The sequence below is a fragment of the Neolamprologus brichardi genome, chromosome 10, assembly GCF_056152115.1.
Source record: "Neolamprologus brichardi isolate AB-2024 chromosome 10, ASM5615211v1, whole genome shotgun sequence".
Taxonomy (NCBI): Eukaryota; Metazoa; Chordata; class Actinopteri; order Cichliformes; family Cichlidae; genus Neolamprologus; species Neolamprologus brichardi.
This window is the reverse complement of record NC_142113.1, coordinates 3,258,322-3,278,580: the sequence shown is the minus strand read 5'-3', so window position 1 is coordinate 3,278,580 and position 20,259 is coordinate 3,258,322. Positions and strand designations below refer to the sequence as shown.

The following is a 20,259-nucleotide window of genomic DNA, read 5'->3' as shown; positions in this document are numbered from 1 at the left end:
TTAAAGTATTACCTAAGTGATTACCATCTGTGTAAAGCATGCTTGACTTCAGCATGTGTGCAGACACAAAGACACATTTGATAATGCGATAAATCCTGATATTCTGCCTGAATTACATCCAAAACACTTTTTAACTGAGTAAAAACGGTCACTGGAAGTTTAACCTCACTCAGCGATTGCATAATCTCCATGAAGTCATTATCATAATCATTTTAGACACGAGCAAAACAAAGGCAGCCTGTGTGGTTGATTGTCTTCTTGCTACAGGTGTCCTGATGCTTTCTGAGGCCAGCGTTGGACAGCAACGGCTCACTGCATCTATTGGATTAGGTGAGGGATTTGACTCTAGGAATAGGCCACAGGCTGGAGACAGCACAGGGGCTGCGTGAGCCTTTGCATCACGGGGGTGTGGTAGGGTGCTCGTGTGGGTTTGAGATGGAGGATGGTGTGTGAAAGTGTGCTTACGTGACCCGGAGGCTAAGCCTGTCTCCACTTGGTTTCGTTGTCTTTGACCCAGACCATCAGCCATGAACCTGTTCTGCTTCACACTGGTAAGATTCGTCTTTTGAACTGCTCTAAACGTGAGGTTAGCCTGTGAGGAGACACTTAAAGGAACTGGTGAACAGAGGAAAGTCATGGTACTCTTATGGGAGACGCTGCTGATGTTATTATCGTTGACAGGTCTCTCTGCGGGATGAGACAATACAGCAAACAACTTTCCTCCGAGATTCGTTCCGGTTTCTTTGATGCAGTCTTTTTCTTCTTTACTATCCTTCGATTTCCTGCATTTTGTGCATTTTGTTGGATAAATGATTCCATTATTACAACAGTGTTAGAAAATTGATTATCATATCAACAGATGAGCTTATAGTTAGTTTCATATAAAATAAATATTGATATTAAGGAGCTGGGATATCATCATGTGTCAAATTTTATTTGTTGTTGGAAGTGAGACCTTCATGAGTGGGAACATTATATGGTGTAGCTGATCTCACACACCGACTGGGCAGTAACTATCTGTAGATGACTTTTTTAAATGTTCTATTATCTTATTATAATGAATGATTAGTGCGTATATGTCTGCATGTACCCTATTGTTGCCTTAACGGGTGGGTCAGTCTGAACGAAACAGACATCAGCACACATGGAGCAGCGGTTTGATTTTCCAATATAATATTTTCATTTCGTCATCTCTCTGGGAATGTAATATCGTGTTCCCCATTTATTTATTTTTATTTTTTAAGTTAGCCCGTACGTAACTTAACGACCACCAAAATTTGTATCCACGACTGAATTTTGTTTGAATTAATACGAGTGGTTTTTGCATAGCCTGTAGCAAAAAGAGGAAGCCCCGTGCTAACCTGCGTACACAAATAAGGTTCAAACCCCGCCTGGGGCCTGTATTCTCTCTGTCTGGGTTTCCGGTTTCCTCCTACAATCCAAAGACAATGACTGAGACAGGTTAACTGATTCTAAACTGACTGTGAGTGGGAATGGTTGTCTGTCTCTACTTGTTAGCCTTGTGACTGATTATCAACTTCTCTCACCCCAACCGGTCGCAGCAGATGGCCCCGCCCCTCCCTGAGCCTGGTTCTGCCGGAGGTTTCTTCCTGTTAAAAGGGAGTTTTTCCTTCCCACTGTCGCCAAAGTGCTGCTCATAGGGGGTCATATGATTCTTGGGTTTTTCTCTGTATCTATGAAGCGCCTTTTGTTGTGATTTGGCGCTATATAAATAAAATTGAATTGAATTGAATCCTGATTACTCTTAAAGTTCTTAGGTGGGTCAAATACTACAGTACTTAACAACATGCGTGCTGGCTTTCTGTTTAGGAGGGCTCCACAGAAAGCATGTATGAACCAGCAAACAACCAAAAGCTCCAGGAAGTCCTGCCCAAGTACCACTGCAGTCCTGTTCTTCTGAGGCGCAATGCCGACTGGGGCGGCTCAGATCCTTCAATTACTTCTGTAAGTCTGCTGCCTCTGAGCTTTTATAGACGTAATCAAATACTCAAACGTTCACTGTTACATTTAACTTATAAACACACAATGCAAAACACACGGAATAGATGTGTTCACAATTTTTGTGCACATTTGCTTACTAAAAGTTGTGTTCTTTGTTTTACCAAGAACCGACCCCTGGGAAAGATGAAGTTTAAAAGAGAGAGCAAAAGGTGAGTTTTACATATATTTTTATTATCATCTTGAGTTTATCTCAATTTGAAATTTCAGTCAGGCAATAATTATTTACTTGTGATTTTAGATCATGCGTGCCAAAATCAGCCTTGGACAGTGAAATGTTAGGTTGGTGCAAAAGGATCCCGTCTCAGATGTTCACATTTCTATTTCTAATTGTAGCTGTACCTTTCTATACGGCTACAATGTGACAGCTTCTTCCCTCTCCTCCCCGTGTGTTGCAGAAACAGACATTCATCATACCTGCTGGTTGTCATGTGGTGACAAGAAGGACTTGTTTCATCAAATGAAAGTCCAAGAAAAAGGTACAAAAAAGAATATATATATATATATATGTGTGTGTATATATATATATATATATGTGTGTGTATATATATATATATATATGTGTGTATATATATATATATATATATATATATATATATATATATATGTATATGTGTGTGTGTGTGTGTGTGTGTGTATGCAATAAAAATATGTACGTAATAATAAAAAATTAAATAAAATTCCAACATCACCTAAAACAAAGCACTTAGCAGAAACCAAAGTCTCTCCTCCGTGAATCGCAACCTTATCGTGGTGGAGGGGTTTGTGTGTCCCAGGGATCCCAGGGGCTATGTTGTCTGGGGGCTTTTGCCCCCTGGTAGGGTCTCCCATGGCAAATTGGTCCTGGGTGAGGGACCAGACAAAGAGCGATTCAGAAGACCCCTATGAAAAAAACACAGAGGGAACAGTTTACCCTGCCCGGGATAGGGTTACCGGGGCCCCGCCCTGGAGCCAGGCCCGGGGAGGGTGCCCGAGGGCGAGCGTCTGGTGGCCGGGCCTTAGTCCATGGGGCCCGGCCGGGCACAGCCCGAAGAGGAGACATGGGCCCATCCTCCCGCAGGCCCACCACCCGCAGGAGGCGCCATAGGGGTCGGGTGCATTGTGTGCCGGGTGGCGGCCAGGAGCGGAGGCCCTGGCGGACTGACCCCCGGCTGCCAAGACTGGCAATAGGGACATGGAATGTCACCTCTCTGGTGGGAAAGGAGCCTGAGTTAGTGCGTGAGGTTGAGAGGTACCGGCTAGATATAGTCGGGCTCACCTCTACGCACGGCTTGGGCTCTGGAACCAGTCTCCTGGAGAGGGGCTGGACTCTGTCTCAGTCTGGAGTTGCCCCTGGTGAGAGGCGGCGGGCTGGGGTGGGTATTCTAATATCCCCTCGGCTTGCTGCCGGTACGTTGGGGTTTTTCCCGGTGGACGAGAGGGTTTGTTCCCTGCGCCTTAGGGTCGGGGAACGGGTCCTGACTGTCATCTGCGCTTATGCGCCGAGTGGCAGTTTGGAGTACCCAGCCTTCTTAGAGTCCCTGGGGGGGGTGCTGGAAGGTGCTCCACCTGGAGACTCTGTTGTCCTGCTGGGAGACTTCAATGCTCACGTGGGTAACGACAGCGAGACCTGGAGGGGCGTGATTGGGAGGAACGGCCTCCCTGATCTGAACCCGAGCGGTGCTTTGTTATTGGACTTCTGTGCTAATCACAGTTTGGCCATAACGAACACCTTGTTCGAACATAAGAGTGTCCATAAGTGCACGTGGCACCAGGACGCTCTAGGCCGTAGGTCGATGATCGATTTTGTAATCGTATCACCAGACCTGCGACCATATGTTCTGGACACTCGGGTAAAGAGAGGGGCTGAGCTGTCAACTGATCACCACCTGGTGGTGAGTTGGATCAGGTGGCGGGGGAGGACGCTGGACAGACCTGGTGCACCTAAACGCGTAGTGAGGGTGTGCTGGGAACGACTAGCAGAGGCCCCAGTCCGCGAGATCTTCAACGCACACCTCCGGCAGAGCTTCAACAGCATTCCGAGGGAGGCGGGGGACATTGAGTCCGAATGGACCATGTTCAGCGCCTCCATTGCCGAAGCTGCTGCATTGAGCTGCGGCCGCAAGGTGGTTGGTGCCTGCCGTGGTGGTAATCCCCGAACCAAATGGTGGACACCAGAGGTGAAGGGAGCCACCAGGCTGAAGAAGGAGTACTATCGGGCTTGGTTAGCCTGTGGGACTCCGGAGGCAGCCGACAGGTATCGACAGGCCAAGCGGAATGCGGCTCGGGCAGTGGCTGAAGCAAAAACTCGGGTGTGGGAGGAGTTCGGAGAGGCCATGGAAAAAGACTTTCGGACTGCCTCGAAGAGGTTCTGGCAAACCGTCAGGCGTCTCAGGAGGGGAAAGCGGTGCTCTACCTGCACTGTGTATAGTGCTGGCGGAGCGCTGCTGACGTCGACTGAGAAAATTGTCAGGCGGTGGAAGGAATACTTCGAGGACCTCCTTAATCCCACTGACGCGTCTTCCAAGGAGGAAGCAGAGTCTGGGGATGAGGGGAATGACCCGCCAATTTCTGGGGGCGAGGTCACTGAGGCAGTTAAACAACTCCTTGGTGGCAGAGCCCCTGGTGTTGATGAGGTCCGCCCCGAGTTCCTGAAGGCTCTGGACGTTGTAGGGCTGTCCTGGCTGACACGCCTCTGCAATGTTGCGTGGAGATCAGGGGCAGTACCCGTGGATTGGCAGACCGGGGTGGTGGTCCCCATCTTTAAGAAGGGGGACCGGAGGGTGTGTTCCAACTACAGGGGGATCACACTCCTCAGCCTCCCCGGGAAAGTCTATGCCAGGGTGCTGGAAAGGAGAGTTCGTCCGCTAGTCGAACCTCTGATGCAGGAGGAACAATGCGGTTTTCGTCCTGGTCGCGGAACACTGGACCAGCTCTTCATCCTCTCGAGGATACTTGAGGGTGCATGGGAGTTTGCCCAACCAGTCTACATGTGTTTTGTGGACTTGGAGAAGGCATTCGACCGTGTCCCTCGGGGTGTCCTGTGGGAGGTGTTGCGGGAGTATGGGGTGTCTGGCCCATTGCTACGGGCCATTCGATCCCTATACAACCGTTGCAAGAGCTTGGTTCGCATTGCCGGCAATAAGTCGGACTCGTTCCCGGTGGGTGATGGGCTCCGCCAGGGCTGCCCTTTGTCACCGGTTCTGTTCATAATTTTTATGGACAGGATTTCTAGGCGCAGCCAAGTGGCGGAGGGCTTTCGCTTTGGTGGCCTCAGGATCTCATCTCTGATTTTTGCGGATGATGTGGTTCTGTTGGCTTCATCGGGTGAGGGCCTCCAGCTCGCACTGGAGCGGTTCGCAGCCGAGTGTGAAGCAGCGGGAATGAGGATCAGCACCTCCAAATCTGAGGCCATGGTTCTCAGCCGGAAAAGGGTGGAGTGCCCACTCCGGGTCGGGGATGAGGTCCTGCCCCAAGTGGAGGAGTTCAAGTATCTCGGGGTCTTGTTCGCGAGTGATGGGAGAAGGGAGCCGGAGATCGACAGACGGATTGGGGCTGCAGCTGCAGTAATGCAGACGCTGCACCGGTCCGTCGTGGTGAAGAGGGAGCTGAGTGTAAAAGCGAAGCTCTCAATTTACGATCTACGTCCCTACCCTCACCTATGGCCACGAGCTGTGGGTAGTGACCGAAAGGACGAGATCGCGGATACAAGCGGCGGAAATGAGCTTCCTCCGAAGGGTGGCTGGCATCTCCCTTAGAGATAGGGTGAGAAGTGCGGCCATCCGGGAGGGGCTCAGAGTAGAGCCGCTGCTTCTCCACATCGAAAGGAGCCAGCTGAGGTGGTTTGGGCATCTGGTAAGGATGCCCCCTGGGCGCCTCCTGGGTGAGGTGTTCCAGGCATGTCCCACCGGGAGGAGGCCCCGGGGCAGACCCAGGACACGCTGGAGAGATTATATCTCTCGGCTGGCCTGGGAACGCCTTGGTGTTCCCCCGGATGAGCTGGAGGAGGTGGCTGGGGAGAGGGAGGTCTGGGCCTCTTTGCTTAGGCTGCTGCCCCCGCGACCCGGCCCCGGATAAAGCGGATGAAGATGGAAGTCCAGTGAGGTTTAACAAACAGTTAATTTTACATTACGGGAGAATTGACCAATGGCAGCAATAGCTGGGGTAAAACAGCAAAGTAAGGAGAATCTGCTCCTCTTCGATATGTATGATGAAAAGCAATTTGTTAAACTGCATTACTCACTTGATTGTTGGACTTCATACAAATTAAGGTGAATAAATTATTATGCAATATGTGGATTGATCCTGCAGAGATGTGTGACAGCAGCAAACTGACAAGAGAAGACAAAGTGAAGGATGTGAGGTCTGACAGGACAAAGACTACTCAGGTACAACCACATCACTTCACAGCACATTTATGATGAGTAGAAGACAAAAGCCATGAAAACACAACTCTGTAGTCTCTCTATAATGATTACATTTTGAAATAGAGCCAGAGCACACAGGGCAGTACGTTGTATAATAGGGACTCTCACACTCGTCTTCTGATTAGGAGGCAATCACTTTAGCACCACAAATGATAGTTATTTGCAAAGCTGTGCAGATGGCAGAGTTAAAGGTCTGGTAATCCTGTACCCACATGGATGCGAGTGCCAGACAGGCTTACAAATACCTGGCATTCCTGGATGTTTGTGCACTTGCCATGTGTGCATGTGAGCAAAACGATTGTGCACGTTTATCTTTGCTCACCATCCACGCTCTGCTTATGTAACCAAGGAAAAAGGGGGATTAGATAAAAACTGTGTAAAGTACCAATAAAGATATAAGAATATAATACATCTGTCAGATAATAATTAAATTATAACAAAAGATACGCTTCGTAGGTTCGGATGGAGGTAAGAACTCAACATCTCAAACAAATCTCTGAGAGGTCAAATGTATGTCAACCAAATCAGATACAGAGTCCTGTAATCTGCTCTTTAATCTTTAATCTCCTTTATAAGGACCTTTTATATCTTCCCCGAGGTCTTTAGAACACCTGAATTTGATACCGTTTACCGCATTTCATGCCAACTGCTGATAACCATGGAACATTGCTAACATCACACAAAAACCAAATACACAAAGAGACCTGTGTACACCACGGTTACACTTTTTGAATGATGTAACTGGAACGTAGGCAGGAAATGCTCGGATCTTTTACTTTAGCAGTTGTTCCAGTGGTTACCAACCTATGGAGTTTTTGTCTCTACAGTGCTTTAAGTAACTGTAACTGCAACATGACAAAGTAGTCTTTAGATTTAATTAATCCAGAAGATTGTAGCACCTTATAATAAAGATCCCCACCTATGAGCAGAGATGGGCAGTAACGCGTTACTTGTAATGCATTACTGTAATGCGTTACTGTAATCTGATTACTTTTTTCAAGTAACAAGTAAAGTAAGGGATTACTATTGCAAAAATGGTAATTATATTACTGTTACTTTCCCGTAGGAACGCTGCGTTACTGCGTTACTAAAACCGTGATATTTTTTTGCGAGAATGTCTCATGACAGTGACGTAAGCGAGTGCGACGTTCATGGCAACAGCTGTGTGCAGATCAACAATGGATCATATATCGAGTGCAGAGAGAGTATGAGCGTGCAGCGTTTAAAGCGTGGAAGTACTGACCTTACTTTGAGTTTGATTCCATAAAAAGTGACAAAAACATTAGTGTCCGTTGTGCGTGGGAAGAAAACTTCTTTTTACAGAGAAAAAAACCCCTAAACCTCCGAGCAAGCACTGAGTAGCTACGACGTAATGGGAAACTCACAGAGAAACTCGCGGATTCTTCCACTGACCGCTGCACACCTGCACCAGGGTAAACCTCCGCCTACCCCACTCCTGCTTTACAGGTGAAAATAGAGCAACAGGACCGCTAGTCTTTGACTTTATTTATTTTCTGCTGTGTTTTACTTGCATCTATTTGAAAGACTGAGTGTAAACACAAAAAAATATTTTATTTTATGTGCTGGAATGTGCAGAAAATAGGTTTAAATGTTAAACTAATTTCTTCCAGTCAGAGAATGTTGCAGATAATTAAATTTTTGCTTGATGCATAAAGTTAAAAGATTAAAACGAATAAAACAAGTTTTAAAAAGAGACTTTTCCATTTGATTACATTTTGTATGATGATTATGTAGAAAAAGTAGAATTGGGCTGAAAGATCTATCACTTTATCACCTATTCAGGTTGTAAATCGTGTTTTTAAAAAGTAACTAAGTAATTAATTACTTTTGAAAATAAGTAATCAGTAAAGTAACAGGATTACTTTTTGGGGGAGTAATCAGTAATTAGTTACTGATTACTTTTTTCAAGTAACTTGACCAACACTGCCTATGAGCAAGTACCTGGTGACAGAGGGAAGGAAAAACTACCTTTGAACAGGAAGAAACCTCCGGCAGAACCAGGCTCAGGCAGATGACCCCCAACCAGTCATCTTTATAAACCAGTTGTAAATTTACAATATCATCCAAATAATACCTTACATTTTGTGTAATTAGTACCAGTAAAAAATATACACATATTTATAAAGGTTATTAAAGAGTGTCACCCCGAGGTTTAATGGGACAAAGTCTAATGAATGAGCCTCAGTTAGATCTCACGTTCACATAAGCAGTAGCGAGTCAAAATATCACAGTTTGCAAAAATTGAAAACCTGGAAGCGGGACATGCAGTTGGTGCAGACTGCACACTAGTCTGACCAACTCTGACTGTTTTTTTCTTGTTTTGGGCAGATGTGAGGAAGCAGCAGTTTGTCTGCGGTATAAAATGAGCATACCAAGATCACTGGAATGATCTCAAGCCCTGTAGTTGTTTGTGGGAATGAGATGTAGCCTCAAACTGAATGTCAGGTGTACCAGCAATTCAATGCAAAAAAGGGGCTTTAACACAGATGTCGCTTTCATTTGGAGGAACAGTAGTGGTTTATGGTGCAGTAGGTTTCTAGACATATTCCACGATGCAGCTGGTCGTGTTTCTACAAACTAGAAACACGACCAGCCACGCTGTCATGTCTTATAATCATAGTGCTGCGGAACAGCTGAGAAAATCCTGAGGCTGTCAGCAAAGCCAGGCAGGTGGGACCCATTGATCCAGTGTAGAGATATCATATATGTTACCTATATGTGTTATAAATATAGTTGACTAAACTGTATATAGTGGATTCAAATCAAAGCTGTACTGAAACAAATGTGGGCCACAGATTTTAATCTTCTTAGTATGATTTGAAAATGAACATGAATAGATTCGGCAGCAGTCGTTTAGCATGAAGTAAATCATTGTTAAACATAGAAAGTATTATACTTTACTGGCAGTAAGGTGGAAGACCTCATACAACTAAAAACCCTATTACTCTAGTATTTAGTGTTGTTCTATCTGTTCTGGAGACGTGGTTGATGTTGAATATTTGTACACTGCACTGAATGTGTGCATTTGTTTTGTTTGCTTTAATCTAGGAGAGTAAGACATCAGCTGATGCATCAGAATCAATAAAAACGACAGCAAGACTAAGGAAATTACAAAATTTTGTGCAAGCAAGAAGTGGAAAGGGAAAGAGCACATGTAACGGTGAGCTACTCGTGAGGATGCTTTCCAGTTTTTCAATGAACATGTTTATAATACATGCAACATCTGGTGATCTCATGTAGCAGATGCAGAAACTGTGAGCAACAACAACTCGGTCCTAACCTGCATCGGCCGGAGGAGGAAGACTGAGAGGAGGCTCTCCAAAGCTGCTCCGCTGCCACAGCAGCTGTTACAGCAACACGCCAGGAATCTCCATAAAGATCCAGAGGAGAATGAAGCTTGGAGCACAAGGGTTGGAAATTACCTGTGGAGCCCTTTTGACTATCCACAGACTTTCTTCTCTCAGACTTGCTACCAACCTCGACATGGACTTGAGCTGCCACAGACCACAGAATGGGATAGTTTTGAGACCCTGGTACACTGGACAGAGCCGGATAGAAAACAGTCGGGTCTGTCTCCTCCCCAAATGATCCGCTCCATCACAGATTTGCATCTCTACCAAAACACTGTAAGTTCTAACCTTGTCACTATTACCATCCATCAGTGAAACTTTATCAATAGCTTCTAAGCAACTGAGAGAAAACAAAGCTGTAAATCAGGAACTGACAACATTTGATTGGGAGTATCTGTGATATGGGCCAGGATATTACGGCTCGTGGTCAAATGCCATGTCCTAAATTATATACTATCATATCCAGACCATAATTTACACAATGAACATCAACTTGCATTTAATAAGACTTGAAACTTGACCAAAAGCTCTTTAGGAAAGTCTAGAGTAATTTATCCAATTCAATGCAACACTTTAGAAGGTCGGCTTATTTACTTCCTGGCAACTCGTTAGCTGAGAACATTGGTGCATCATTAACTTTATTAATAATTTGTAATAATTATTAACTTAAAGCATAATGTTTTTTTTAATAAACCCATAAAAATAACAACAAGTTGTGTTTTAAAGTCCTTATACCAGATTATTTGGGAGCATATGGTATAATGTAGCAGTTTCCCTGTTCCATTACTTTATGCTAAACTAACTAGTAGCTTACAGTGCTACAATATTTACCAGAATGGCAGAATTTTTTTTATCAAATGTAATTTTCCCTAAATGATTATGAATTTAAATCTCTTTTTCTTTTTTATATTTTTGGAAACATCCCAAATCCCCATAATTGTGATGTCCTCACCTGGATGATTGAGCATGCATCAAGATGCATTGATGGAGTTATGTCTTCCTGTCAGCCAATGCAGCTTTCTGTTTGAATGAGCAAACCAATCCAAGATACCTACTTCCTCCTCCCAGCTCTCCTAAGCATAATTATTCTGTGCTTTGCAGGGCTCGCTGTTCTAAATGTGCTTCAGGGCTCTTTTGGGAACATTTAAGCTAACTGAACTGTAACTGAAATTAGCGCTTAGCGCTTGTTTTAATGAAATCAGGAGGTTTTTAAGCACTGGTTTTAATTTCCAGCCTCAGTTATCATTAATGTTTTGTTAGCTCTTCAAAACATCATAATCATAATTTTAAAATAAATCAATAATGCACTGTTTCTATGAAGGGATTCCACACAGTGTTGACAGTGGCTGGTTACAAACTTAATGTTTACACATTAAGTTTGTAACCAGGAAAAAGCTGCACTGCATTGTGGGTAGGGTAGATTTGCCATTTGCCACCCACTGAAGCCTAAACCTGCAGATCTTGCTGCTATTTTGATTTCCACAATTCATTTTTGTTGTTGTTAATGTGCATGTTGTGATTGATGTGATAGTAGCATTACATACAATTGTATCAGTAGTGTACACTGAAACGCTTAATTTCACAATATCAAAAGAATATTATCACTCTGCAGTTTATGTTGTCATTTAAGTAAACCTAATCTATTCTAATACTGCAACATATTAGCCTGTGCTCGTTTTAGATAGAGACTGTGTAGACTTGTCTGTATAATTTGGAAGCTTAGTGTAGTTTTTTGAACAGCTTCAGCTTGCATCCAGACTTACAAACACTCTCAGATATCTTTCAGTTCCCTCTGTGCCAACACCAAAAATCTATAATGACACACTCATTGAAGACTCGAGAGCGTGATGCAATCAAGAAACTAGTAATGAATGATTTTTAAAGTCTACCACACAGCACCTCAGGCTGCGACAGTAACCACAAATCGTGTTCAGTGGCTTCAGCCTACATTTAAATTATCAAGTGGTTCTTTAGAATTGAGTTAAAGTGACTCTCGAGACTACAGCAATATCATTTTGCCAATGTGACTAAATTACTGAATGAAATCAGACTCAACATCATACATCAGAGCACATGGTTCAGAGAGCAGGATGAAGCAGCAGGATGGTTAGGAGAGGCAGATATTTACTTTTCAGAAACATCTGCCTTACTATACTTGTTTCCTGTATGTGGTATTAAGAGGTAGGGATGCAACGATACCAATTTTTTTTCAAACCGATACGATACCGATACTTGGATCTGAGTACTTGCCGATACAGAGTACAAAAACCGATACTTCTACCACACACACACACACACACACATGCAATGAATTGGAAGACAGGTTTTATTTTATTCTCTGCCGATAATAAATAATATCTTAATAAAAATGACAATAAAAAATTTCAAGTGAAAAATAAGCACTTCTGTTAAATTATTGCAGAGTCTCCACATTGTAATTTAACAAAATATCACTGAACTATTGGCACTGTCTCGAGCTTTCAGAATAATAAATAAACACTTCTGTTTGGAATAAAATAAATACAAATTAGGTTTGAGAATAAAATAAACTTTTAAGTTATTGCAGAGTGTCCATACTGTAAACAAACAAAATAAAGAAAGTATTTGGCATTGACGAACTCCTCATCTGCCCGTGGATCATCAGTCCACTGTGCCGTTAAACCAAGGATTGACATCGCGCACACACTGCTTGTCTTTACCTCTTTAGAAAGTTTTGGCACCATTATCTCCCTGATGTGTGGGCGGCTGGGAATTTCATACCGCAGCTCGAGTATGCTGAGAAGAATCCTATGTTTTCCACGGCCGGCATTGGCTGGTCATCCAGAGCGATAAAATGAGTCAGAGCCTCTGTTATTTTAACTGCCCGTGGATTTTCTCTTGACATTTTTCATCGCTTTTCCAAAACCTGAGTTAAAGTTGGCTGTTCCACACTGCTGACATTTTGTTTAGCCTAGCTACAGCAGCCTCCAGTTTCTCTTTTTTATCTGGAGCTGCCAGTCTCACTCGCCTAATCCTGTGCCTGTTTAGCGCGGGATGTCCCCCTAGTGGCCAATCTAAAGAACTACAACAAAAATGACAATCCACCCTCTGACTAATGAAATAAGTTGGTATCGGTTCATGGTATCGGTTAACTTTTACGAGTATGAGTACACACACTTTTTACAGTATCGGCCCCGATACCCGATACCAGTATCGGTGCATCCCTATTAAGAGGTGCTTATCCAACCACTCACTGTGCATGACAGCGAGGCCTCAGTTTACGTCCTTGTTGGGAAATTAGCCAACACACACTGCAACAGATTTCTGAGAACAGCATCGAATTACTGCTAAGCTGATGCTAATGGGCAACCTGTATAAGAAAGGATGCTTTGCTTCATGCTTCACCAGCTTCAGTGACACTTTAGGAAATATGTGCAGCTGATCAAACATAAGCACATGGAATTAATAACTTGTAAAATGTATATTTAAGAAACTCCAACCACAACAAAAATAGCATTTCTGCAAGCTGTGTAGCTTCCAGTGTTTAGCCTAATTCAGAACACAGGTTTTATATTGTTGGTGTTCATGTTGCCCACCAGAAAACACACATTTTAATCTGTCTTTTATTCAAACAGTTGACCAGGTTTGAGAGATTTGAAGCCTTAAGACAGCACTCGCCTTTAATGAAACCACAGGATAATGAAAGTTGTCTGGTAAGAGAGCCCAGCCTCCTCGTCCCGCCAGCTCGTTCATCTACGGATTCAAACTTTCTTAAATGTTTATTTTCGGGAGCTGTGTTGGATCCTTCTGTTTACAGTGTGCTTTGTTATTCAAGCGAACGCGGGAGCAGAACGGTGAGCTGACCACATCGAGAGTGCGGAGGACAGAGCTGGAACATCTATCTCAGAGTGACAGGAAACACATCGAGGCCTCACCAGAGGGAACACAAACTATCATCTCTGTATGTCATGCATCTGCAAATGTTGTGTTAATGCAGAAATTTGTTCATGGCTTCATGTAATGAAATAACAAACAATAGTAGGAGAGGCTCAGCTGTGAAACACATCTTCACACTCCAATATGAAAATAATTTTCCTGTTTAAATGCATTAAATGACATCCTATCATCAGCTAGCATTACTAACATTTTCAGCTCAGTATGATTGGACAATGCTGGGCCAGGTTAGCCTTCTGAGGGAACTTAAATTTTGTTAGCGCCCCAGAATTTTTCTTTGCATTGATCATAGACACACAATGAATGCATTTCTTTAGGATTACCTTCACAGCACTTATTTAACTGACCAAAACTCAGAATAGTGTAAAAGTCCAAGAAAATCAGAGAAGATCTAAAAAAAAATTGTAGATTTGCACATGTTGGGAGCCAGATACTTATAAGACGTATGTTTGGAGGTGTAAAGACGAGGCTTTGTCCCCACTGTCAAGCATTATGCTGTGTTTGGCTGCCAGTAGTACAGGTATAATGCATAAAGTAAATGAAATAATAAAGGACAAGGAGTACCTCAAAATTTTCAACTTCACCACAAATTCAATTCAATTCAATTTTATTTATATAGGCGCTTCATAGATACAGAGAAAAACCCAACAATCATATGACCCCCTATGAGCAAGCACTTTGGCGACAGTGGGAAGGAAAAACTCCCTTTTAACAGGAAGAAACCTCCGGCAGAACCAGGCTCAGGGAGGGGCGGGGACATCTGCTGTGATTGGTTGGGGTGAGAGAAGGAAGACAGGATAAAGACATGCTGTGGAAGAGAGACAGAGGTTAATAACAGATATGATTCAATACAGAGAGGTCTGTTAACACATAGTGAGTGAGAAAGGTGACTGGAAAGGAAAAACTCAATGCATCATGGGAATCCCCCGGCAGCCTACGTCTATTGCAGCATAACTAAGGGAGGATTCAGGGTCACCTGGTCCAGCCCTAACTATATGCTTTAGCAAAAAGGAAAGTTTTAAGCCTAATCTTAAAAGTAGAGATAGTGTCTGTCTCCCAATTGCAGCTACATGGTTGAAACTTGACACAATTGGGTTTTCTAACAGACAGTGATCCCAAACTCACATCAGAACTGGTCAAAGGCTAAAGTTGAGCTTCTGCAATGACTTTCCCCAAGCCCCGACCACAACCTCAAATATCCAGCCAAATTATTTCAGACGCTTGTTGATGGCTACCAAAAGCATCTGGTGGAACTTGCTAAAGGTCACTAACTGACTATTAGTGGGGTTGTATGGATATGTATTTTTGACCATGTGTATTAAGATAAAATCCCCCAAAATGTACACTTGTGTACCCAATTCTTGTTGTTTTTTTTAATCATTTTGACATGTATGCAGTACAACCATTGCACCTTGTAAAAAGTGCAGTTTAAAGAAATCACTAAAAGATGATGTGCAGTATACAGTTTAGCCAAACTCATTTAGATTTCAGAGAAACAGGATGTTAAAAGCTGAGCACAGGAAGTTGGGGATTAAGTTCCTGGACTTCTGCTATAAAAAGCAAAGCAGTGTTTGCAGGATTAGGTATTTTGCTTGCCAGAGGAGCTGGCGTGTCTGGGATACTGAGCTGTTCAGTCACATGAGGAATCAAACACAGCAGCTTAGGGCCCTGACTCAGCTTTCTGCTTGGTTAGCTTCGTCTTTTATTTATCCTAAAATTCCTGTGGCACAAAATCGACAGAGAACATGACAGAGAAGCAAAAGCATATACTGCATAGGAGATAACAACACGAATGAATGTTTTTATTGTGCAGAACAGAGACATGCAGAAAGGTGAAGCAGAGAAGACGGATGCTGACCATGGGAGACCAATTACTAAAGCGCACCATAGGTCCAGTATCTCTCTGGAAAGCCTCTACAGCCTCAACAGCAGACAAAGCTCCTCAAGTAAGCACCTCTGGGCACAGACCCAAGCGCATCCTTCACACCACAACCCAATGAATTATGCAGTCCTTGTGTTCTGAGTATCCGATTACCCCTCTTCTGATGCACTAATTTGTCCAGCTACACTGACCGCTGACATATCAAAAACAGAATCCCCATCTCACACTTGTGCTGCTGTGTTACTGAAATGTGGATGAGCATTTTAATTCTGCTGCCCTTTGCTGAAGCCTCTTGTGTTCTGCTTCCCAGGTGGAGTCACCAGTGGGTCAGACTATTCCAGTAACAGAAACAGTCTGAAGCTAGAGGACGATCTGCTGTGCACAAGACAGTTTTGTGGCAGAGCCAGAGTCCATACAGAGTATGTGCCAAGTCCATACGACACCGAGTCCCTCAAACTCAAGGTAAACAAGTACGGCAAGCAAATGGAAAATTATTATATTACTATATTATCTTTGATATTTGTGGATTTAAGTTATGACTGATGTTCAGATGCTAATTTTAGGGCAATCTCTGCTGGTTTTTGAGCCATGCTGGCTACAGTTTTATCACCTTGGTCCAATGATTGGCCCAAAACGTGTACTTTGCTCCCATATCTTTGAGATTAAAGTTTGAATCTTTATCAATGTTCTCTACGTACTATTATCTATTAAGAAATGTAATAAAATGGAATGATTTTACTCAGGTGGGAGATGTCATTGACATCATAACCAAGCCTCCCATGGGAATATGGACAGGCATGCTGAATGGCAGAATAGGAAATTTCAAGTTCATCTACGTGGACGTACTGAGGAAGGAGAACTTGGAAACACAAATCCACAGACATAAATCAACTGTCCAGGAAGTGCTGAAGCGTCTCAGTCTTGAGGTATTTTGCTCTTATTTGAACTGATTTCATGTTTTATCCCACATATTAAACATGTAACCAAAATCGGATTTTATCATCTAAAAAATATAGCCAGAGTCCGCCCTATTCTCTCTCGGGCCAACACGGAGATGTTGATGCTTTTATTACCAGTCGCATTGATTACTGTAACGCTCTCTGGTCTTCCTAAAAAGAATATTTCAACTTTACAACTTTTACAAAACTCTGCAGCTCTTGTGCTGACGAAGACGAGAGGGCGGGCCCACATTACACCGGTTTTAGAAACGCTGCACTGGCTCCCCGTGTGTTTCAGGATCGATTTTAAAGTTCTTTTATTGGTTTTTAAATGTCTTAATGGTCTTGGGCCTTCTTATCTCTCAGATCTGCTTTTACCATATGAACCCTCGCGGACCCTGAGGTCCTCTGGTACTGGCCTTTTGATTGTCCCTAAAGTCAGGACACATACTCATGGAGAGGCAGCTTTTCAGTGGTATGGTCCTCGTCTGTGGAACAGCCTGCCGGAGGATCTCAGGGCCGCAGAGAACGTACATGTTTTTAAGAACAGGCTCAAGACCACCTTTTTAATTTAGCTTTTACTTAATGTTTATTTATTTTATGCTTATTTATCTATCATGTTATTCTATTGTTAATCTAGGTTTTACCTAATATTTATTGATTTTATTCTTATTCATTTTTTAATCTTCTTACTCTATTTATATTTATATTTATACTGTATCCCGTTCTTATTTATTTTATCTTTTTACCCTGTATATATCCTATTGTGTCATATCTCCAGTGTTTCCTCGGAGGGCGCTCTCTGCACCGGGGCTGTGATCGACCGTGGCTGCTGGGGCTCTGGGGGTCCTCTCAGCCTGGCTGGGGGGCTTCTTTGCCTCCCTCCTGCTGTGTGCCCAGCCTGGAGGCTGCGGTCTGTGACCGGCTTCCGGTGCAGACGGCTCCCTGTGATAGTGTTTCCTCACTTGGCTCATGCGTACCCAGCCCAATTTTACTTTTTAAGTGTGTGTGTGTGTGTGTGTGTGTGTGTGTGTGTGTGTGTGTGTGGGTGTGTGGGGGGGGGGGGGGGGGGAGGGATATGTCTGTATTCACATCGCTTATGTTAATGAAAGTGTGGGGAGTGAGTTGGAGGGCGGGGTGGGGTGGGCTGCTTTTAACCATGTAAAGCACTTTGTGCTGCATTTTTTTTGTATGAAAAGTGCTTTTTAAATAAAGATTGATTGATGTAGTAACCCAACCACCCTTCCAACAGGAAGCTGTTCCTTCAGCTTTCTTCTGAACGGTACCATTATTTCTTTTTCAGGAATATTCCACATGTTTGCAGCTGGGCGGTTACCAAACTGTAGACGACTTGATGGGGCTGAGGGAGAATCATCTGATGGAGCTGAATGTGACTGATCCAGAGCACAGGCAGCGTCTGCTCGCTGCTGTCAACTCCCTGCAGCAACTGCGCTGTGAGTAATGAACCCCAGACAAGGTCATTGAAGGACAGATGTGCTATAATAGAACCACAAAGAAATATGCTGGGATGTTTGGATCCAGAAAGGAAAAAGAACAGGACACATTAATCCTTTCCTAGACGAGAATGGAAAGGTACCAAAGTTAAAGAGATTAAAGACAACAGGTCTTTGAGTTGTAGCTCTAAGAATAAAGGAGGCAGATAACCTGTTCGATCCTAATTCACAGAAATAAAAGTGACTGAATGATTACCGACTGCTCGTCAATTCAGCTCTGCAGCAGTACGTGCAACCAAGCAGTCTTCTCTACTTTGCAGCTGATTGTCAGTTGGAGAATGAAGCTGATCAAAAGGCCGAGAGCTCCGCTGAGAACATGAAGGCAGATGTGAGTAACTGCCCCAGAGACTCTGGCTGCCCCATGCCATCTGACAGCCCTGACAGCATCACAGAGGAAGCAGACCTTCATTTTCTCTCTGACCATGCTTTACCAGCCAACGTGACGGCTTAATAAGAGAAAACTATTCCTTGACATGCTTGTTTTATTTCTTCTGTTGCTGTTGACTTGTTTTTCCCACAGCTGTGAAACATGGAAACATACAATAAAAGGCACACTCTGACCTAATACCTCCTCTATGTGTTGGCTTGATTTCCAAAGTAAGACATTTTATAAACCATTTTTCACCTTAGTTACCATTTTTATGGAAATGATAGAGAAACACTCCATGAAATGTGCAAATGGCAAAAACGAACAAACTGAGCGGCTATTGGTCTGTGCATCAAGGTAAACAACTATGTGGAATTTAGCCTGGTAAGTGTATATACGCATGTAAAACATGCCTTCCTCCTATACTGGTAACTCTAACCAGTAGGCAGCAGAAACAAAATCCAGAATTATCACGATATTAACGTAATGACTATCATATAAAAATAAAAGTCGCAGTCAAGCACCCAAAACACACGATTGGAAGTTTGTCTCACTCAAGAAGAATCCACAAAACAGATCATTTTTCAAGAATTTCTCACTTTTATTGAACAGTCAACTCACCTGTAGCTAAATCTGTAGTAGTTGTCACTTCAACATTTTGCCTTATTATAAAACTAAGATGAAAATATTCTAACAAAAAGGCAGCCATGTGAAAGTTATAATACTTGATACGTCTAGAAAAAAAACAATCATGGCATAACAGAAGAGGCAGAGGCAGATTAGATTAGCAAGGAAACAGGTTTCCACATGTGCCTTATTCTGTCTGTCACACTTCTTCAGTGCAAGGATAAAATATACAATTTCAAATAAGTCAGAGTCCTCTCAGAGGGGGAATTACAATAGAAACATGTAGAGACCACTCTCCAGTCTGTGTCCTCTTATAAAACCAGAGTAAGGTAAGTGTCGTGGAACAATCCAGCTGTACAGCTTTATAAGTATGAGTGAGACTAATCAGGGATTTTTTTTCAAATCTTTTCTTTTTTTAAAAAAAAAAATGTTGACATAACTGGCTAAAATTAAACAAATAAAATAAGAATTCCTTTCTAACTCTGGTACCATAATGTTTTGAGAGCTTTTGCCCATCAATTAATCCCACAGGCACATATCAGCCAATGATAAACTCGTGTTCTATTTTAACTTTTGTAAACAGATTTTAAATACCGTATTTTCTGCACTATAAGGCGCACTTAAAATCCTTTAATTTTCACAGAAATCCACAGTGATCTGGTGCGCCTTATGTATGAATTCTGGTTGTGCTTACTAACTCTCGAACCGAATTTATGTGCTACACGGCGCTCAAAAATCTGTCAAAAAATGTTTTAGCATGACTTTGGTAAGCTAGGAAGCCACACCGTTTGATGGATTGTTGGAACATTACAGCTACCGTAGTCAGGAGCCTCGCAGAGTAATCTGGGTCCTAAACTCCGTCCATTTCAGGTCTCTAAGTCACACGATCACTGCAGCATCACTGAGAGTTAAAAACTGTCTAAATTCTTTCATCTTTAATAAAATAATTAGCGTTGCTGCTTTACCAGGTGTAACACTTAAGTTTAACATCCAGGCATCCATGAAAACAGAATTTAGTAAATTTAACAGAGTTAGCAGGCAGTTAGCTCGCTAGTTTCCACCTAAACATGATATAGCATGTTCTGACTGAGAGATTTCTGAAACAAATTCAAAAGTACAGCTCTGTTATCACTTCCAACATAAATGAAGACAGAAAACTAAACAGCAGTGATGTTTGTAGGGTTACTGAAGTTGGGCTAGCT

General features: G+C 43.0%; 1 protein-coding gene across 1 annotated transcript; it reads left to right on the top strand.

The window, feature by feature from the left end:
- Window positions 1-512: 512 nt before the first annotated feature.
- samsn1b (SAM domain, SH3 domain and nuclear localisation signals 1b) lies at window positions 513-18,522 on the top strand. The gene is made up of 15 exons (XM_087846766.1): window positions 513-551; window positions 1,831-1,965; window positions 2,128-2,171; window positions 2,261-2,301; window positions 2,418-2,498; window positions 6,310-6,386; window positions 9,495-9,606; window positions 9,687-10,072; window positions 13,411-13,488; window positions 13,611-13,736; window positions 15,543-15,675; window positions 15,922-16,073; window positions 16,355-16,537; window positions 17,853-18,003; window positions 18,324-18,522. Exons 1-15 carry the CDS (start codon window positions 528-530, stop codon window positions 18,512-18,514), a joined length of 1,914 nt encoding a protein of 637 aa, XP_087702892.1. The 5' UTR covers window positions 513-527; the 3' UTR covers window positions 18,515-18,522.
- The last annotated feature ends 1,737 nt before the right edge of the window (window positions 18,523-20,259 follow it).

Bases quoted from the DNA above. Each gene is read 5' to 3' on its own strand.
- samsn1b (XM_087846766.1), top strand. From the start codon at position 528: ATGAACCTGTTCTGCTTCACACTG. The intron at 552-1,830 runs GTAAGATTCGTC...CTTTCTGTTTAG, and splicing joins ACCTGTTCTGCTTCACACTG to GAGGGCTCCACAGAAAGCAT. The intron at 10,073-13,410 runs GTAAGTTCTAAC...TTATTCAAACAG, and splicing joins TGCATCTCTACCAAAACACT to TTGACCAGGTTTGAGAGATT.